Here is an 18,848-nt window from a genome sequence, read left to right on the forward strand (position 1 = left end):
TTGACTAGGACACGTCATTAGATGGAGATTCACCTTAACTCGGTTTGCTTAAAGAGCAAACCTAAAAGTTTCCCCGAGTGATGAGCTTAAGAGTTTGATGACGTGATAGTTTGCTGGCGGATATGGTTGGTTCCAACTCAGCTGTACGCATTAGCCACTCTGCATTAACGGCATTTCAAATAGGATCTCACCCAACATATGGCTACGTGCCCACACAATAAATAGAACGATGCAAAGCGGTTACTACACTGTTCCTATTCGTGATCTAGCTGCCGGGATTTACAAAGAAAATCCTCTGATAATTGAGTGTCAGTTGTTGTCAACCAAACCCTTCAATGAGCGACGGCCAATGCCCACTCAATTATCGGCGCGACTACCAGCGTGCACTTTCCCCAAGCAACAAGGTGTCGACGGACTTACAAAATAGTGAATGTGACTACTGATTGCTACCATCATATGGATGAAAGACTGCTTTTCTTTTCTTTTTCAAGCTTCAGATGCGCGTCAATAGGATAGTAAATCGGAACGTACATTGACTGCGCCGTTTACACTGGGCACATGAATTGATCATATTGATTCAAATTGTGTTGGTCGGAGGTCTGCAATGACCGAAGGAACAGACAAAATAGGCCCGCATTATCAACTTATTTCTCAGACATTCAACGCGTGCTTCTCGTAGGCATCTGCATAGATCGCTAGACTCTTTCCTATCGTAACAGTAATCGGCCATGCTGAACCATTGCTGAACACTCTCGACCAGATTCGCAGAACAGCAAGGCCCATGTGGAATGCATCTTCCAGCCACATACTCGTATTTGTATCTCCCCAATCGGCCGAGGCCACGGCTTCTGTTAACACTTGTCGTAGGCAGTGTAGTATGTATTTTTCAGATCCTAAAGATGAGAACTCGGTCAGATCAGCTCGAGAGGTATACATTTAGCTAGTTCTTGCTGAAGTAAACAATTAGTGATTGATTCCACTTACGAGTCATGCTTGGCAACAACTTCGTTGCAGAGATTGCATATAGCCATTTACTAAGAAAAACCGCAGACTCAAGACTAGCAAGTGAATGCTGGCAACACCAAAATATCGCCTGGCTATGTACCACGTACTCTATGCCAATTGCAACTGGTATACTGAGCGCATGGATCGAATAAAGAAGCGCGGAAACTGCGCTGTTGGTCTGCTGTAGATGTGGAGAGGGGACATTTGCTAAAGCTGCCGCAACCTGCGCCGGTAGCCTGGATGCAAGATCTCGATAAGGCCCAATGTTTAGATGTACTCGGACATGAGCGAGACCGAGAAGGGCAACGGATGTAAAAGCGATGGGGCCGTTCTCGTCTCGTGGGTTGAGGCTGGACTCGGACGTTCGATCCCAGATGGTAGCCCAATTCAACAGCGCTTTACTATTGATGATTTAGGATGTAGGCTCATTCTGGGTGAAAATTTTGGTCATTGCTGGATAATTGCTTACTGTAATTTGACGATGTCTTCTTCTGGCAGGTTAGGTGTAATTGCAAGCTGTCGGACTAGGTAAATGCGTTGAAGCAACCCCTGGAGAAGCACATAATTTCCAAAAGGCGATGGCGCTGGCTGGATTTGCGATGCTTGCCCATCTGAGCTCAAAAGCGCTTTCAGTGATTCCGGAAAACGTCTCTGCTCGTTTAATACCTCTTGCCGAGCGAGAACCCAATAAATGTCCTCCGTTGCATACCATTCTCTCACTGTACAGGGAAGCTTTAGGTCAACATCGTGCCAGAAAAGAACAGGCGGATGGTCATATGCGATTGTGTGCAAATTCAAAAAGCAGAAGGCCATGAGCTTAACTCTAATGCGTGTTTCTGACAGTGCCCATGAATACCAATCCTGATAAGAGGTCTCATCTTCGTCGGTAAGACCGTCTCCTCGCAAGCAGTACATAAGAGAGCTATGAAATTCGAATGCTTCCTCAACGAGTTTAGCATTAGCCGACCAAGTGGCGAATATCATCAGCGTGAGGAGAGCGCTAGCAGACTGAATGATTGATCCTGGCGGGTGAAACCCGGATGCTGATATTCCTTCACTCTTTCTCAAGCGGGTGAGGTGTATTCGCTGGAGAGCGACGGTCTTACCAGCGTTGTAGAGCAACATGGATGTCTTTGTTTCGTATCTTTGCTGGGCGCCCAGAGCGGCAAGAGCCAGAACTAATTCCGGGATACAATTATTCAGACACAAGGTAGGTATGTGAATGTATGGTAGGTGACTTGCCAATGTCTCCTCCCACGCGGACAAGCATTTTGTGAAAGTGTGGCATGAGGGCAGACTCATGTCGGCTAGACCACCTTTCAACTGCTGGAGGCCACTTCTTAGGTTTGAAAGACACTCTTCTGTCATTGTAAGCGGAGATGTGTTCGAATCTTGACGGACAGATTGAACTGAACAATATCAATTAGAGGTCAGAGTTCTTTTTTGTATCGCCGGGAGAAAACGGAATAAAACCTAGTAAAAGACGTTAACTCACCTTGGTTGATACCTGTGTCTTTAGAATAGCCGACGAGACGTGGCGCAAAAGGGATTGGGCCATCTGATTTCCTCTCCGCAGCGGAAGCCATGTCGACCTGTAGATCTTCGCGTCCCAAGATCATGTGCTCTTGCTGTACATCCAGATCCACAGGTTCGAATAGACTCGATTCAAACCAATCGATGTGCAGTCCCACGCTTCGGGTGAGTTTCTCGAAATCGATACGTGAACTGGCAAAGTCTAAATCTTCTACGACATGTCCGCCCAATTGGTCGGCATACACGCGATCTTGCATGCAATTCTCCGATGACGTCTGCAGGGAAACGCTTGCGCTTAGACCCTCAACTGTTTGTTGGCCAATGTCGGTACATGCTTGGTCGTCACACTCGACAATGGCCGGCAAGTCAACAAACCCCGTCTTCCGACTCAAAATGGTATTGTGTTCTGAGTCGTTCGAATGTGCCAGGTTCTCATGGCGACGAAGGAGGTCATTCCGAGAGAAGCAGGCTCCACAGTGGCACACGTATGGCTTTTCTCCAGTGTCTGCTGAAATCAGTCCAAGTCTTGAAGATTACATAAGTGGTGCTGTCATACGAGTGCGACAATGTCTTCTCAAATGTTCTGGGCGCTTGAAGGAGCGCGAGCAATGCGGGCATGTGTGTACTCTAGGCATTGTGTGGAAACAGTGAATGAGGAGGGAAAACTGCGAACAGCTCCAACGGCTCTCAAGTAGCTCCAACAGCGCACGAATATCAACAGCATGAATAGCCCGATTGACCCCAACAAGACCCCAAGAGAGCCCCAAAAGCCCCATACACCCCGATAATATTCCCGAAGAGCCCGGAACTGAATTAGCAAACATGCTGACTCGAGCGGACAGTGCGCCTCATGTTCTAGCGCCATAGACCTTATAGGTTGACGAGCAAGTATGACGTGTATGCATTTTACTATCCTCCAAGCTATTGCACTCTCCCGGTGGAGCTGCGTGAGTGAAGCATAATAGCCAATCAAGATCATGCAACATTATATTAAGGGCATTATACATATATAAGTTGCGTTGTACTCTGCCGGTCCATCTCAGCACCCTCAGCAATTCAACGAAGACTTAGAGAACTACCAAATAATTCTCATTACAAATCACTTCTCATAATGGCAGCTCAACACACCGTTTTTCGTCTGAAACATCGTAACGGATTCGATGGCCTTTATCACCAAGAAGAAGACGTTCCGAAGATCACGAAGCACGAGGTTCTCGTTAAGGTCCGCAGTGTTTCATTGAACTTTCGCGATATCGCCATTGCCACCTCGAAATATCCATTTCCGGTTGCAGACAACGTAGTGCCATGTTCCGACATGGCTGGAGACGTGACGGAGATTGGTGATAGCGTGAAAGGGCTAAGTGTTGGAGATCAAGTCGTCGCATCATTCGACATCACCAACCTCTACGGTCCGCAACGTGACTGGGACAATGGGCAAGGCGGCCCCATTGATGGTGTACTTCGTCAATATGTTGTATTGCCAGCCTCAGCTCTCGTCAAGGTTCCTTCTGATTCTCCTCAAACCTATTCTCAATGGGCATCTCTGGTCTGTACGGGTGTCACGGTGTGGAATGCTCTCTATGGAAATCTACCTCTGCGCCCAGGGCAAGTCGTGTTGTGTCAAGGTACTGATCCTCTTCCGGCATTTTGCCAACTATGTGCTAATTTGTCCTAGGAACTGGTGGTGTTTCGATTACTGCTACCATCCTAGCGAAGGCAGCGGGAGCTATCGTGATCATTACATCTTCCAGTGACGAGAAGTTGGCGCTCGCTAAATCCAAATTCGGAGCCGATTACGGAATCAACTACAAGAAGACACCGGATTGGGCAGCTGAAGCTCTGGAGTTGACTGGAGGAAAGGGCGTCGACTACATTCTGGAGAACGGCGGCTCTGGTACGATCGCCCAAAGTATCAAAGCAATCACTTACGGTGGTGTTATCAACGTAATTGGTTTTCTGTCTCAAGCGTCGCAGGAGGAGATGCCCGATGTTGCCAGTCTTGCTCTTTCTAAAGGTGCTGTTGTTCGTGGTATTATGGTCGGGTCTAAACAGCTCCTTGAAGAAGCGGTCAGGTTCGTCTCTCACCGGCAGTTAAAACTCCCAGTCGAGAAAGAGTTCCCATTCACCTACGAAGGTGTTCGAAATGCATATGAGTACCTAGTTTCTGGCCAGCATATTGGCAAGGTCTGTATTACTGTAAATTAGACACTGCTCTATGCATTCATCTCTAAACAAGAGCATCACTTCAGAGTAGAACATATGCACCTACTATTTGAATTTCAAAATATTGGTGAGCGAGAAAGAGATAAAACTTCCAGTTCTAATTCGTTGGTTAAACAAGCGACGAGAATGCCTCATGCGATGCAACAGAATGCATTCTCGCCGCGCGCCCTTGGAATTCTCGAAGTAGCCATGGTAGCTGTAGTAGTCATGGAAGCCTTGCAAGATGAACACTGGTGTGGGCAGCCAAAAGTGTACATTACGCTCAATAAATTTTGATGAGACAAAATCATATATGACTATCGATTATCTGGTAAAGAACTACTACGTTGGGCAAGGAAGATTGATGGCATGTCCATATTCTTGGTCCTTGCGAGGTCAAGATCCTGGACAAGCTACCCAAGACGCTCACCACCTGCTCACCAAGATTTCTTTTTCAGAAAGGTCAAGGAACATCATGCAAGCCCCTTGTTAGATATATACATGGTGTGGAGTGGGAATTGTGTGCAAGCTTAAGTATGTAAGAAGGAGGGTGGCAGATAAGAAAAGTGGTAAACAGCATTGGGCACAGCAACTAACCACTACTTTTGATATCCTTCGCCCAACCCAAATTTGGGGTCGTACCGCCTGGATGCACCACAGAAAGGTCTCTTAAACGCAGCACGTCTCTCATATAGCTTTTGACGTGGCCTTTGGTCCGTGTCGTATCCAATGACACTGTTACTGGACCCCAGGATGATCCCACCACCACCTTATTCGCCTCCTGTGCCACAGTTTTCTCGTCCAACTTCTACTTGGTGGTCGAAACTCTAAATCATACCATTTACTGGCATGTACGCATACGTCACGGTGATTCCCAGGAAGTACGGCAAATGCTGAAGAAAGTTCGTATCAAGGTATGACACTTACTTTCTTTGAGCGCTTCTAAGTCTTGCTACTTGTTTGTAATATTCATAATAAAGCAAATTCAATGAAGCAAGTAAGTTTCTACAGATTATAAGAAAATTACTTCAGGCGTGACATGTAGAAAGTCTTTCGAACTTCTCTGAGTGTCTCTTCCAAAAGGAGCAGAATGATTGCTAATATTGCTTGCTCACACACTGAACCACTACCACGTTCATCTCAGATATTACCACTTCTGTAACATTAATATTTACTTTTGAGACTTCAACAGGAAGGCCTCAACATCCATCGTTCGGCCAATGTCTTGCAGCAGATGATGCTTGGTGGGTTTCCATCCAAGAAGGTTCCATGCTCTTCGAGAGTGGCCCAAACTTGTTGAGCTGACGTTCATTTGGCCACCATACCAGAACTGGGAAACTGCTTCATTGGACAATTCTTCCGGGTAAGCAGAATTCAACAAACCTTTCTCATAACCAATGCGAGCTATCTCCCGAATAACGTCGCCCCATCTGAATTCCCCATGCTCAGCAAAATAGTAGCCTTTTTCATTCCATAAATCGCCCAACCGCCTGTCCACAGCTGCTTCCGTCAATAGAAGATACAACTGGGAAATGTCCTGTGTATGTACCATGTTCCATCGATTTTCATTTCCGTTGATGGTGAATGCTCTACGCCGCCGTAGGACAACATTCAGCAAACGTGGAAGCTGAATAGACCTCGTGAAACCAGGAAACCGCGACGGGCCATATACAGTTGGAGGACAGACAATTGCTGTCCTGACATTTCTAGGATGGTTACGAAATCCCTGAAGGATTACTTCATCAACATCGCGATGAGCAGCCCAGCTTGGGAGGACATCCTCAGAACCTGAATGCTTGGGGCTCTCGACTGGTGAGATAGTAGTCAGTTTTTCAACACCCGCCCAATCATTGTAACGGCGTGGGATATCTTTGCCCCACATGGATGGCTGCGATTCTGTTTCCCAAGCAATGATTTTCGCCCCAGAGGTATGGATTACTGTTCCAATATTTTCACGTTGAGCGAGACCCCTGATGATAGCTTCGGCAGCCGGCTTGTGGTCACAGTCCGCGAAATCTAATTCAGATGAGCAAATGGCTTTACCCCATCGAACGAATTTGAAGCAACTTACTAAGAACCACATCTGCCTTAGTGCTTTCCCGTTCAAGTATGCCAACATCATCGAGTGTCCCAAGTATAATCTCGACTTGAGGATAATATCGGGCCATCAGAGCTGCTTTTTCCGATTGCCTGACCAAAGCAACGATACTCCACGATGGATACTTATCAGTTAGAATGTGGAGATAATCGCCCCCTATAAGTCCGGCACCGCCAGTTCTAGAAGTTTTAGCTTCTGATTCAAGAAAGTAAGGGACACTCACATAAATATTCTCGGACTTGTCATTGCGGAAGGGTTGGTCCAGGGATGGGCCGTAGAGTATCAGAAATGGTAATGAGTGCAGGGTCTGTAGACGCTTTGAAGGCTGTCTGCACTGCCTTTGTAGGTTAGTGAATATGATCTAGACTCCACTAAATACTGGGATCTATCTGCATATTGATGGTCATATAGCCAAACTAGCATGCCCCCCCCCCCCCCCCCCCCCAACAGCCCCAAAATCCTCCCCGAAACTACCCCAAGCCAGTCCCACCACAGCAGCTCCAACAACGGCCCAACGCCTAGCACTTCTACTTTTCCCATTTACAGGCCAACTAGTCAAACCAAGAATTAGTTGATTTGTAATGAACATAAAGTCTAATGTTAACTAATCGTGACGTCAGGAGGGACTCCTATCCACGTTATCTAGAATGAGATCAAGAGCCTAGTCGCGACGAGATGTATCTCTACCACAGTATTGACCAGATCCCAGACGCATCGATTCGAAGGATGTATGGGGTCAGACGCCGTTATGGTGTGCAGCTGTGAGTGGTCATATAGCGGTTGTTGAGCTGCTTCGGTTGCACACAGGACTTGAACCAGAAACTGCCGTTATTATTTGATCATTTCAGGGCAATGGCAGCGCACGGACAATGATCCTAGAAATCATGTATTCCGTTGAGGAACGCTGAAGCATAAACACCCAGACGCAACCTCAAGTATAGCATATCTGATCATGGCGCCATTCGATCTGCAGAGACAATCGAAATCAACAGTACACTATCATGGCGACACTCAATGGGGCCATCAACGTTCTAACACAGTCTGCTGTAGTGCATTGCAGATCAGCTTGAAGTTGACTTCTCCAAGTATTTAGAGTCTTATCCTCGGCGGTTGAAATAGTGTATACAGATAACCTACATCTATGATACTATGATACTCTTTTTTTTTTTTTTTTTTTTTTTTTTAAATAGGTTAACGATGTCTCAAGTAGCCCTTTTAAACAACTTATGCTAAAGTGATAAGACCGTTGATATCGCGTGGATTGATATCACATTTCGCTATAATGAGAAAGGCCGCGACAATGTCTACATATTCCTTACTTAATATAATAGTCAATGGAGTACATCCATTTTTTGCTCGCGACTGGTTAGTCAACATCCTTCTCGAGTAATAGCTTGACTATCTCGACATGCCCCTCGCGGCAAACAGTATTGAGTACAGTCCACCCGGCTTTATTTGCAATTTTAATGTTTGCACCTTTTTCAGACAAGAACTTGACAACATCAAGATGACCACTATTGACCGCAGCGTTTGATGGCGTCCACCAGTCCTTCTTTGTATAACTTGGAGCTGCTTTCGAAGAATTATTGGCAGGTCCGCAAACGACTAAATTCAATCGAAATCCCATGAAATTTTCGAAATATTATGGCTGACAAATCCTATGAACCTAATTTGATTGTACTAGTCTAGACAAGTGCATTCACTAATGCAGGATCAGCTTGGCAATTCTTAACTTCAAGATCTACTTATCGCCGAGATTGGGTACGTGCCGGCAACGAGACGACAGATTGCCTGGTTCTGCAACGTGTTTGCTTAAAGTACGCAATTTCTTTTTTCTTTTTTAAACTTTACAAGTATAACTAGATTTCACTTAGCTTATTTCGCCATTACAAATCTAAAAGCCCTGCTATTTTGCTACCCTGACAGCAGCGAATTCACAATCAAGGATTCTATCCGATGAACCCGAGTGCACCATGAATATATGTGAGAGGACGCGGGTTTATTAACTTCTTGTTCTTCCACTATCTGATGATTATGCTCAACCTAATCATCCATATAGTCATTGCCCAAAGTGATGTTCCAAGTCATGTTCCAACATTCGCTCATTGCCTTCCTCATCATCGGGCTTTCCAATGCGACCTGCATTTCTTCTTCACAATGTAGTCCTGTGTCGTTCTTGGTTAGTGCTAGCGCTAACAACATCCTGTTTCCATCTTTTCTTGGCACCAGCAACGCAAGTGTTATTGCGGAGTTTCTCTATTCCTCCCTTGCCAATGGGTACACGAGCCAGGAAACAAAACAGGTTGACGGTGTTTTCGCCGTCAATGGCACTTATTGCCGTCCATTAGTTGTCAATCGTCACCAGCACATCTTACAACTACTTGTGCATGGCGTCACGTATGACAGTTCTATGTGGTCTGGCTTCGGCTATTCATCAACATACGATTGGCAACTTTTTGCGAGTAGACAGGGCTACCCAACTCTTGCAGTCGACAGACTTGGCCACGGTATCAATGCGAACTATCCGGATCCTTTTGAGATAGTGCAAGGCCCATTACAGGTGGAATTATTGCATAGTCTGATCGAGCTTCTCAAAGGCGGCAACTCGAGGGTTGGTCAGGTAGATGGGCTTGTCTACGTCGGCCATTCATATGGTTCTTCGCTAGGCAATAATTTGGCAGAAAGGTATCCAGAAGATGTGGACGCGTACATCTTGACTGGATTTTCCTCCAACGTCACCATTTCATCTAACGATATTGCCTATTATGAAAGTGCTGCAACGGTTGATGACCGTTTCAAGAGTCTGCCACTGGGTTACCTCACTGTGTCAACGGAGAAGGCACGGACTGCGTCGTTCTATGGCGGCCTCTTCGACGAATCCTTGGCTCAATACGACTACTCGAGGGAGGATAGCGTAACTGTGGGAGAGTTTCTCTCCCCCGGACTTCGACCAGTGGCAACCACATATACACGGAATGTCCTCGTTCTGAATGGAGACCGAGATTCATTATTTTGTGCTGGAAGTCCTAGCGATTGTGCGCAAATTCTCAACAAAACAGGCCAAGACCTATTTCCACAGGCAGCATATGAATATCTGGTAATATCGAACACTGGGCACTGTTTAACTTTACATCGATCCGCGCCTCAAACTTTCGCGACTGCTCACGATTGGTTGAGACATGTGGAACTTCCATCGCTGATGAAGTGAGAATCAAACGAAAGACAACCCTGTCAGTCAGGCTGTTTCAAACAAAACAAAACGGGCTCAAATCAATGGCAAACGATCATTTAATTCTCAATATGTCGTCCTTAGGCGCGACAATATTATTCTCATGGCTTTTTACCCAGGAAGTCTAGTTCCAACTCAGTTAGCATCGGTTTATAGCCATTGCTTTTAGCTATTGATTGGCTACAGCCGTTGTCCCAAGCCACCTGGATATAGCCATAGAATAAATTCGAAATCGATTCTCAATACATCATTACGTTCTCTCTTTACTTGCGCCGAAAGATAACTCTATCCCAATACAAGCGCATCGCGAAAATATCAAGTGGCTTAAGGCAACGGCTGCAGCCAATCAAAACCATCATGACCGCCCCCTCATAGCACAGCTCAGTTGAGGCGCAGCACATACTTTGTACCACCATGGCTCAGTTGAGGTGTATCCAACCACAACTAAAAATTAGGCAGAGGAGGGTAGGCAGGTAGGCTCAGCTTGTCGGATTCACCCACAATAGTCTAGCGCAATGTATACATACATGGTGAAGGATCCAATCATTCTTCTTTAAGGTTAGTCACTATCGAATTTTGGGCCCATGTGCTTTGCGGATCCGCCCGGCTTCGCACACAGTGAGCCGTGCCGCTCAGCTGCATAGTAGGTAGTATTGCGTTGCTTGATTCTGCCTCACCTTGCTTCATCACTTTTCCAGGTAGTTAGACGAGAAAGACAACAGATACATTGTGTGCCTGTAATTCTATCCACTACAGAGGACTGTTCCAGTAGCCATGGTCGGGGTACCCGGAAGGTCCAAGGCTTGCCACATCTGCCGACAGAGGAGAATCAAGGCATGATAATCGAATTCCTTGTAGTGTGTGCGACGCTGATTCTAGAGTCTCCAAACCTTAGTGCGATGGAGAACGCCCGAGGTGCCAAAATTGTGCCAAGTCAAATCGATTATGCACGGGGTACCAACGCAATCATGCCTTCATACTGTCCAAAGACATGGTGGGCTATACTGGCGGCTTATCAAAGGACCTAGTACTCTTCTCCGAGCAATCTGCTTCTGGTGACGTTCACGTCTCCCGGTGGAGAGCAGACCGGAAAAAGGACAGCATTTCACCTATTGGACGAGCCAGTCTACACTTACACACTCAACGCACAGATCCTTCAGGCATAACGGGTCAAATAAGCCAACGATATGCATTCAGAGAGCAGTTCTTTTCTCTCTTTCTTGCGCATAGCTTTCCGACTGTCTGTAGATCACGTAGTGCCGTGGCGGCGAGTAATTGGATGTTGGATGTCTTACGTCTGCCATCGCTATCACCGGCTCTCGAAAATGCTACACTTGCCGTATGTTCCGCTCGGCTGGGGAAGCAAGACATGAAGCCGGTACTCATCCGTCAGAGTCTATTCTTATATACTAACAGTTTGCACGAGTTTTCGAAAGAGATTGGCAGTGCATCCCGGCGCCAGGACGAACAAACTCTAGCTGCGTGTATGGTCATGATGCTGTACGAAATATCAGAATGCCCTGGAGGAACTCCTGATGCGTACTCAGCTCATTACAACGGCACAATGAAGCTCATTGAGCTGAGAGGCCCAGAAGCCCACAAGACTGGGCTTGCGCATAGTGTTTTCCAGTCGTTACGCGTCCACAATGTAAGCACTAAACAGCTCAGATCTGAGCCTATAGTTTTAAGCTCACTATATGTGGTAGATGTTTAATTCATTCGTGGAACGATCCCAAACTGTTCTGAGCAACCCTGAATGGTGCAACGTCCCCTTTGCTGGCGAAAAAGAATACTTTGATCAACTCTTGGACATCTTGCTGGATATACCTGGTTTATATCCACAACACAATCGCATTTTCAACATGAGAAGTCCACAAGAACAGCTCATAAACGCCCTTGAAGCTATGTATGAAGGCTTGAAATTAGAATCGCGCCTCGACGAGTGGTATCGAAATTTCAAGTCAACAATCGCTGGGCCGTTATACTATCCCGAATTGTCCCACGGAGAATACACCGTCGACAACGGCCAATTGGGGAAATTGTTTCCGGTTGCTTATCAGTTCCCAGCGTTTAGCGTCGCCCAGAATGTTCTGTTCTACTGGACAGCCCTGCTAAGCGTACATTCTCATGTGGGTTGGATGTACAAGACGCTGTCGCACCTCACGGAAACACTGGATTTGATAAGAGCAGACTTGCCGTGTACATGCGGTGTTTCTGATTGTTTACGCCATTTCACGATGGATCCCTTCCTACATCTTCGCGACAAGATGAACTGGCCTCGAACTATAGCTTACGACATATGCCAGTCAATTGAATACTGCCTACAGCATAGTACACGTGGGTTCGGTCCCATCTCAATCATGCCGGTACTAGCTGTGGTAAAGGGACATTGGATAAATTGGCCTGGTGACTACGTCCGCGAAATAGCCTGGATAGATGAGATTTTCTCCAATCTGGGACAGGAAAGAAGCATCATCGCGCAGTTCCTGAAATAATGCTAATAATTGGTATGATTAATCGACCGCGCAGCGAAGTTCTCAAATACACATTGAGCCGAGGATATAAAGCTATCACCGAGTAGAATAAGTCTCAGTATTACGCAGAATAGCCCTTGGCAGCACAGACTACCGCTTGATCATCGATACTATAACAGATGGCATATACTATAGTTTGTTTGGATACGAATCCATGTTAGACGTTTGATAAATGCTCTTGTATCATTATGATCATTAATAACTACCGTTTCCATGATAGTCCAGTATTTGTCCCGCTAGACTTTCAGAGCATTTTCTCCCGAAGGTTGGCGCCTGTAACCTGACTTGCATCGTTCAGCTTGTCAGAACGACCACCCTGCTCTCTCTAGCTCGACGCTTGACACTACCTCAACGTCGAATCTACATCGACCATGACGGGTTCGTTCGCATTTGCGCACACGAAGTAGTGTTGAGGACTGTTGTCGTAAGGAGCTCAAGGCGAGTTTCATGAGCACATCGTTCAAAGTGTGACTTGTGCAGATCGTACTCATTCTTCAATCCCATCGAACAATGCAAAAATGACCGAGTATTCGATGGGGAAATATTGCCCTGCTTTCCCGCCATGGTGCTTGAGTACGATGGCTATTAGAGATACAAAGTCTGTGACCGTTCGTTATCCTTCTCGCTTCACCCTGCTCAAAAACGACACCAACCCGACCACAGTAGACAAGTTTTGAACGCTTGTGGTGGACTCCGTCAAGGTGTAGTCGAGTATCTCGTGCCGGGAGACCGTGGTGAGGAGGGTGTCGATTATACCTCTGAGCCATCTTGCGTGGATCTAGATTGATGCGCTTGTCTGCCTTTTTAGGAACAAAACGAAGTCAATTGGTAGACCAGTTGACCGTACGATATAATCAGTGGGATGAGGCGCCTCGCAAGCAGTATTCAGTGTTTTGATACTTGTACCGCATCCCAAAACATTGAAAGACATGCGTCAAAACAGGTGGCTGGGCTGTCATAACAGAAAAGGGAAATCCCACATGCAGAAATATTCGAATTTTAATAGATATATACAGCTACAAGACTCTACATCACTATGTTTAGATGATGGGGGCTGTATGGAGATTGTATACCACCGTTCTCTATATCTTGGTACAGGTCTCTCAGCGCTTCCCGAACCCGCAACCGTGTCTTTCAATTGGTTCCGAGGACTGAACCTTGATTCCTATCCACTTTTGGACGCTACGACAACGTATGAGAATCTATAGTCATTTTCTAAGGGCTGTAAGTATGACTACGTTTTTCGGTCAGACAACCCCCGGAATGAAGACCGATATTTGTTGGTCGCCGTCATGCCCACAACCAGGAAGACTTCAGGGAGATTGACAGAGTAGACGACGACATGCTTGTCATTGGAACACTCAGTTTCTATAAAGCTCCGAGAATTGGCTGCTCCGACCGCGTCGTGAACCAACGAAGTATGGAATTATGAAAGCTATAAACTGTCGACAACTATCATTTCAAAGAATTTGAGCAGGTGGTGATCGTTGGTATCTCTCTGATTATCATCCTTATAGCAATGTGACATATAACGCTCTAACCATTTAAAGTCGATGATTATCAAAACCAATAACATTGTTACTGATATAAATAAACCAGTGACCATCATTTCAACGCAAAAAAACATTGGTATATCCCATACCACAGCACAAATTTATCTGTTATAATCACACAAACCGTAGTAGAACATTTCTAGTATTATGAATTCGGTACCTGCATGCGATGATAACAGCCACGGGGATTTGTCTAAAGACTGGAAACACTCTGTTATGACATCTCAATGGGATATTACATATAAAACACAGTTCGAGTGATACCAGTGTGTTTCGATTATGGACACAAAGATATCGCTCATTCTCTGGAAACGGTGCAAGGTCGTCAAGAGAGGTTTCCTTAGATCGAAGAGACAATTATATATCAAGTGAGCATAAAGTTCAAAGTCGACGGTTGGTGACTATACCTTGCCATTCGAGGTATCACAGGGAATTACAATACAGCGCATCATATAGAACACATTGAGTTAGGCTGGAAACCCTCAATGGGTTTTAGGTCGAACGACCTGCATTGCATGATGAAGTAAGATGGGAGAAGCTACAACTATCAGGCTAAGCCACTGGCGCAAAATGGAGTAAGAGATCAATTCACAAGAACGCAATTCGATTTCAATATGGTATAATACCGTGTCCTCATAAAGCGTACAATCTTGTACATACAAAAGAAAAGGGAAGCGTTCAAGCCATGTACAACTTCCCTATCGTCTAACGCCTCCCTAGATGAGCTCTCTAGCCAGAGAAAATCCGGATTACTGCTCGATTAGAAATACTCAGAAGATGTAATGTTTACCCCTTTGTCTTCCCGCTTTTTTGTCAGCCCATCCCGATCGTATATATCTTCGAATGATGTGAAGCAGGCGGCTCGATGGACTGGCCACTAGTCATCCATAGGCTTGTCAACAAGCGTTACTCCGTGAGTAGCTGGTGCCGACTCAGTGGAGCTTTCCTCGCCTATGGGTTCGGATGGAGTTGCTTTGTCAGCGGCAGATGTCAATGTAATCCTTCTTCCGCGTTCAAAACGGACACTGCTTCTCTTCAGGCTATCCCTCTTCTCGACTCTCTCAGCTGTAGGCGACTCGGCATCGGATTTTACCTCACCGTTGGTGCCATTAACTTCGGCGGCTACTGCAGAAGCAGGGGCGGGAGTGACAGGGGCAGCAGGGGCAGCACCATCGGCATCAGGGACCTCGAGACTTGAACGCTTTACACCTCCGGCTAAGCTGGCAATGCTCGTGCGACTACGGTCGGTGGCAGAAGTTGGCGATGTCTGAATGGGGAATCGAGTCTCCGGGCCGCCTACGCTGCGGTCACGGCGGTGACGCGGGCTCGGTGCGGGACTGATGGCCCTGGTTCTGCTACTACCGCCAGCCTTCTCTAGCAGTGCCCGCTGGCGCTCTTCCATATGAGCACGTCTGTTGCTCTCATCAGTGCTTATCGCACGTGGGCGGTTGTTGTTGTTGTTGGAGGTCACAGAGCTTGAATGCGACAAAGTCGACATACGCTTAAGCTCTGAGAAGATCGCGTCCTTGTTTGCAAACAGATCACGGATCAGGCGGTAAGAATGCTTCTCCTCCATGGTCAGAGAAGTCTCATTGCGGGGTCGTAGAATGCAAGGGGCGAGAGATGTAGCGAGAGTGGAAACATATTGCTCATCCGCTGACGTCAAGTCAATGAGACGGGTGAAGTGGTTCATACAAGCGTCAAGAGTGGCGATATTCGTGAGACGTAATTGTGATAATGTTTGCTGAAGTACGCTAATACGCGCAGCTTCAGAGTTATCTGTTCCTGGTGTATTGTAGATGGTGCGGATAATTTCGTAGACGTGAGAAGAAACAAGAGAGTCTAGGGCATCAGGATTAGTACACAGCATTTAGGGACAGAGATGGGTGACATACCTGGCAACTCGAGTAAGTATAGCTTGAGCACACTGGCAACGGTCGGAACATCAAACTCTCCTAGAGTCTCATGCGTGAAAACCTTGCCATTGTTGATCTTTGCGCGCAGCTTGTGAACCTGAGCGAGAGGCACCTCCACTAACCAGACATCCCGTCTAGCCACATCTCCTTCCAAATCTGGATAATGGCTGTCCAGGTATGTCAAAATAGTCGTGATGATGAGCGGCACACGTTTTCTATCGGCTCTCGCACGAGCCTCAAGATCCACGCCGAACGTTTGCTCGTCAACCTTGTTGTAGTAGTTCTCGTACGTGACAACCTTGGGAGCAAAACTGCCGGTGCGGTAGTTCTCGAGGAAGTACCGCAGATCGCCCCCCGGTTGGACGGTCTCTTGGTACAAGACCATTCGGTCGACAGTAGACTGGAGACTTGGAATGACATTGCCAATGGTGCCAGAAAAGTCGAGGATGACGGTCTTGATGGCCTTCAGTCTGTCCAGCTCGCATCGCTCAAGGAACTTGAGATGGACCAGAATGGCCTCCTCCAGCTCGCATCGCATTTCGTCAAGTTTTCGGACGCCGGCCTTGTACTTGTCGTCTGTCTCCCTTGCTTCCCGACGAAGACGGTCTGCCGGAGTCTCGTTCGGGTACTGGTTGTTGAGGCCCCATCCTTGAAGATACTCACTGACAGTGCCAATCACCGGCGAGTCGGTTCCGCTTTCGGAGTTAGGCATGGAGAACGTCCTGGACACCGGGGTGGGCTTCTTCTCTGGGACACCTGCTAATTGGAAAGCCTTGGGCTTCCACTGGTAGAAAAGCTTGGAGCTGTTGGCGAAGCTGTTGCCCACGTTGCCAACGAGTCGCAGGAAGCCGCTTGAGATGAGATCTTGTCCAATTCTCTCAGCGTAGCTGATGGTGGTGGTGTTCATGTATTTTTGCAGGTATTCGACGATATCAGAACCGGCCGACGTATTGAGGTATGTGCCGAGAATAGGAACCTTGGTCTCGCCAGTCTTGATGGTGTTGAGCATATGGGAGAGGATCTTCTTGACCTGTTCAGTGTGGTATGTTTCATCTCCAATCTCATATATCTCGTCGTCATCCTCTTCCTTTTCCTTTTCCTTGTTCTCCGAGATCTTGATTTCGGGCACATTTGGGTTGACTGGCTTCGGGCTCGTCTCTGCCGTTTGGAAAGCCATCTTGTTCTCCTCTTCGATGTCTTCCACCAAGCGGCACTTGTTGAAGTAGTTGCTGCGAAGCTTCTTGACATTCTCGGCCTGGCGATCATGCGCCTTGATGCGAGTTTGCAAATCATCCTGAGACTCCTGGACGCGGGATTCGTGGGCATCGCACCACCTTGTAAAGGGATTCACAACCAGGTCGCGAATGCTTTGGGCGATCTTCAGGTGGCTCTTGGCAGCGTCTTCCATCTCGGTTCGCACTCCATCGTATGCTTTCTTAGTGCTGGCGCCATCGTCGCGAGAGAAGCCACCGGGGATCTTGTCAGCCGACGGCGCGATGTCTCCCAACTTTTGACCGTACAGCTCCTCGGCTTCGGCGCGCATCCGTGCAATGGTCAGGATTTGTCGGTCCTCTTGGACTCCTTGTTGAAGCTTGCCGAACAAAACGCCGAGTCCTGTTCAGTCGTGTCAGTGTCTAGAAAGCCATTGCTTCTTCCAGTGAGGTCGTATGTACCTGCGGCATAGTCTGCCGACCAGAAGGAGTCTGCGAAACCAGGCATGGTAGCAGGATCAGGGGGGTCCTCAAGACCGACCAAATTAGGTGCAAGGTGGAAAAGAAAGGGCAAAGGAAATGGATTCTTTGAGATATTGCGAAAATCTGCTATGGGTCGTGATTCATCACCAGTCGTATTTGTTTATGGTCGTAATCCGATAGGCAAACAAAGTGGAATCAACAAATACAGCAGCAGTGCAAGACAATGCGCCAGGGTCTGATGTCAACTTTCGGGGCTCAAAGCTGGCTGACGGAATCAAGGCTGCTGGTCTTTGGAGTTCGCTCCGCTCGGGTACCAAGTTCAGGTTTGGCTCTGGCTTTTGGCTCTGGTTTTGGCTCTGGTTTTGGCTTTGGTTCCACGTAGTACAAAGGTCGGCAGTCGTACTATGCCATGAACAGTACAGTGCTTAACGGGATGTGACGAAGGGCAATGCAATCAATCAGATTATGCGAGGGTCGCGCAGTGGGCAGTACACACAAAGCTGTCGAGTACGACAAAAAAGACAAAGCAAAGCTTGTGGCCGTGAGGATGCTGTTGAAGCGTTGGATGGCGTCCGCAGAAATGAATTGAATACGAAGGGACAAAAAAAAAGAGCCCAATCAAATGTTTTGATTCCCAGCGACAGCCAAATCGCTTTTTGCCGTGTTCTAACTTCTTCTCTCATTTGAAGTCTGGAGCCCCCTTCAAGGGCCTAAGCAGCTGAAGACAAAGCTGTCGATGAGAGAGCCCCTTCCAATTGGCTGGGCAAGGGGATTGACAAACCTGTTGCATCCTTGTCCGCATGCCACGGATCCGTAGATGCTTCCCCCAAGCCACTCCTGCCACTGAACGCACTCAATTAGCCCCTGCATCACTTTCCCCTTAGCCTAGACTAAAGGCTCAAACATGGCCCGCCCGCTGACAGGCCGCTTCCGACGAGACGTTTTAACAGTAGTTAGCCCAGCCCGCTGGCGCCCTCCTACCCCAGGAAAGCTCTGTTTCGTCTCATCTCATCTCATCTCATCTCATCCCATCTTCTCCTCTGGCAACATGTTACCGTGAGGAACCGGGTTTGTTTGCAACAAC

At 47.2% G+C, this 18,848-nt stretch overlaps 6 protein-coding genes across 6 annotated transcripts; 3 read left to right on the forward strand and 3 right to left on the reverse strand.

Annotated features, from left to right (window-relative positions):
- Positions 1-230: 230 nt before the first annotated feature.
- BKA67DRAFT_576115 (uncharacterized protein) lies at positions 231-3,197 on the reverse strand. The gene is made up of 5 exons (XM_046103549.1): positions 3,095-3,197; positions 2,501-3,043; positions 1,475-2,414; positions 985-1,406; positions 231-893 (listed from the first exon to the last, which is right to left on the reverse strand). The coding sequence occupies exons 1-5, from the start codon at positions 3,171-3,173 to the stop codon at positions 652-654; spliced, it is 2,226 nt and encodes a 741-aa protein (XP_045955383.1). The 5' UTR covers positions 3,174-3,197; the 3' UTR covers positions 231-651.
- A 172-nt stretch (positions 3,198-3,369) lies between these two features.
- On the forward strand, positions 3,370-5,043 carry BKA67DRAFT_576123 (uncharacterized protein). Its single transcript, XM_046103550.1, has 2 exons — positions 3,370-4,163; positions 4,214-5,043. The coding sequence occupies exons 1-2, from the start codon at positions 3,650-3,652 to the stop codon at positions 4,741-4,743; spliced, it is 1,044 nt and encodes a 347-aa protein (XP_045955384.1). The 5' UTR covers positions 3,370-3,649; the 3' UTR covers positions 4,744-5,043.
- Positions 5,044-5,766: 723 nt separating this feature from the next.
- On the reverse strand, positions 5,767-7,195 carry BKA67DRAFT_576125 (putative nucleoside-diphosphate-sugar epimerase). Its single transcript, XM_046103551.1, has 3 exons — positions 7,062-7,195; positions 6,812-7,017; positions 5,767-6,756 (listed from the first exon to the last, which is right to left on the reverse strand). The coding sequence occupies exons 1-3, from the start codon at positions 7,082-7,084 to the stop codon at positions 5,912-5,914; spliced, it is 1,074 nt and encodes a 357-aa protein (XP_045955385.1). The 5' UTR covers positions 7,085-7,195; the 3' UTR covers positions 5,767-5,911.
- Positions 7,196-8,651: 1,456 nt separating this feature from the next.
- BKA67DRAFT_375751 (Alpha/Beta hydrolase protein) lies at positions 8,652-10,428 on the forward strand. The gene is made up of 2 exons (XM_046096519.1): positions 8,652-8,821; positions 8,898-10,428. Exon 2 carries the CDS (start codon positions 8,913-8,915, stop codon positions 10,044-10,046), a length of 1,134 nt encoding a protein of 377 aa, XP_045955386.1. The 5' UTR covers positions 8,652-8,821; positions 8,898-8,912; the 3' UTR covers positions 10,047-10,428.
- Positions 10,429-10,444: 16 nt separating this feature from the next.
- On the forward strand, positions 10,445-12,894 carry BKA67DRAFT_375739 (uncharacterized protein). The gene is made up of 3 exons (XM_046096518.1): positions 10,445-10,901; positions 10,963-11,715; positions 11,774-12,894. The coding sequence occupies exons 1-3, from the start codon at positions 10,842-10,844 to the stop codon at positions 12,560-12,562; spliced, it is 1,602 nt and encodes a 533-aa protein (XP_045955387.1). The 5' UTR covers positions 10,445-10,841; the 3' UTR covers positions 12,563-12,894.
- A 2,137-nt stretch (positions 12,895-15,031) lies between these two features.
- BKA67DRAFT_661825 (uncharacterized protein) lies at positions 15,032-17,789 on the reverse strand (the record flags this gene model as incomplete). The annotated part of the gene is made up of 3 exons (XM_046107887.1): positions 15,032-15,996; positions 16,050-17,684; positions 17,744-17,789. 3 exons carry the CDS (start codon positions 17,787-17,789, stop codon positions 15,032-15,034), a joined length of 2,646 nt encoding a protein of 881 aa, XP_045955388.1.
- Between the last annotated feature and the right edge of the window lie 1,059 nt (positions 17,790-18,848).

The sequence above is a fragment of the Truncatella angustata genome (genome assembly GCF_020726525.1).
Source record: "Truncatella angustata strain MPI-SDFR-AT-0073 chromosome Unknown BKA67scaffold_7, whole genome shotgun sequence".
NCBI lineage: Eukaryota > Fungi > Ascomycota > Sordariomycetes > Amphisphaeriales > Sporocadaceae > Truncatella > Truncatella angustata.

What these genes read in the sequence shown, in the direction of transcription:
- BKA67DRAFT_576115 (XM_046103549.1), bottom strand. Translation starts at nt 3,173, where the DNA reads ATGCCTAGAGTACACACATGCCCGCATTGCTCGCGCTCCTTCAAGCGC. An exon ending in GAGAAGACATTGTCGCACTC is followed by an intron (nt 3,044 to 3,094) that starts GTATGACAGCAC and finishes TGATTTCAGCAG; the next exon opens with ACACTGGAGAAAAGCCATAC. An exon ending in AGACACAGGTATCAACCAAG is followed by an intron (nt 2,415 to 2,500) that starts GTGAGTTAACGT and finishes GATATTGTTCAG; the next exon opens with TTCAATCTGTCCGTCAAGAT.
- BKA67DRAFT_576123 (XM_046103550.1), top strand. Translation starts at nt 3,650, where the DNA reads ATGGCAGCTCAACACACCGTTTTTCGTCTGAAACATCGTAACGGATTC. An exon ending in GCAAGTCGTGTTGTGTCAAG is followed by an intron (nt 4,164 to 4,213) that starts GTACTGATCCTC and finishes AATTTGTCCTAG; the next exon opens with GAACTGGTGGTGTTTCGATT.
- BKA67DRAFT_576125 (XM_046103551.1), bottom strand. Translation starts at nt 7,084, where the DNA reads ATGACAAGTCCGAGAATATTTAT. An exon ending in ACAAGTCCGAGAATATTTAT is followed by an intron (nt 7,018 to 7,061) that starts GTGAGTGTCCCT and finishes TAAAACTTCTAG; the next exon opens with AACTGGCGGTGCCGGACTTA. An exon ending in TAAGGCAGATGTGGTTCTTA is followed by an intron (nt 6,757 to 6,811) that starts GTAAGTTGCTTC and finishes CATCTGAATTAG; the next exon opens with ATTTCGCGGACTGTGACCAC.
- BKA67DRAFT_375751 (XM_046096519.1), top strand. Translation starts at nt 8,913, where the DNA reads ATGTTCCAAGTCATGTTCCAACATTCGCTCATTGCCTTCCTCATCATC.
- BKA67DRAFT_375739 (XM_046096518.1), top strand. Translation starts at nt 10,842, where the DNA reads ATGGTCGGGGTACCCGGAAGGTCCAAGGCTTGCCACATCTGCCGACAG. An exon ending in GCCGACAGAGGAGAATCAAG is followed by an intron (nt 10,902 to 10,962) that starts GCATGATAATCG and finishes TCCAAACCTTAG; the next exon opens with TGCGATGGAGAACGCCCGAG. An exon ending in AGTCGTTACGCGTCCACAAT is followed by an intron (nt 11,716 to 11,773) that starts GTAAGCACTAAA and finishes TATATGTGGTAG; the next exon opens with ATGTTTAATTCATTCGTGGA.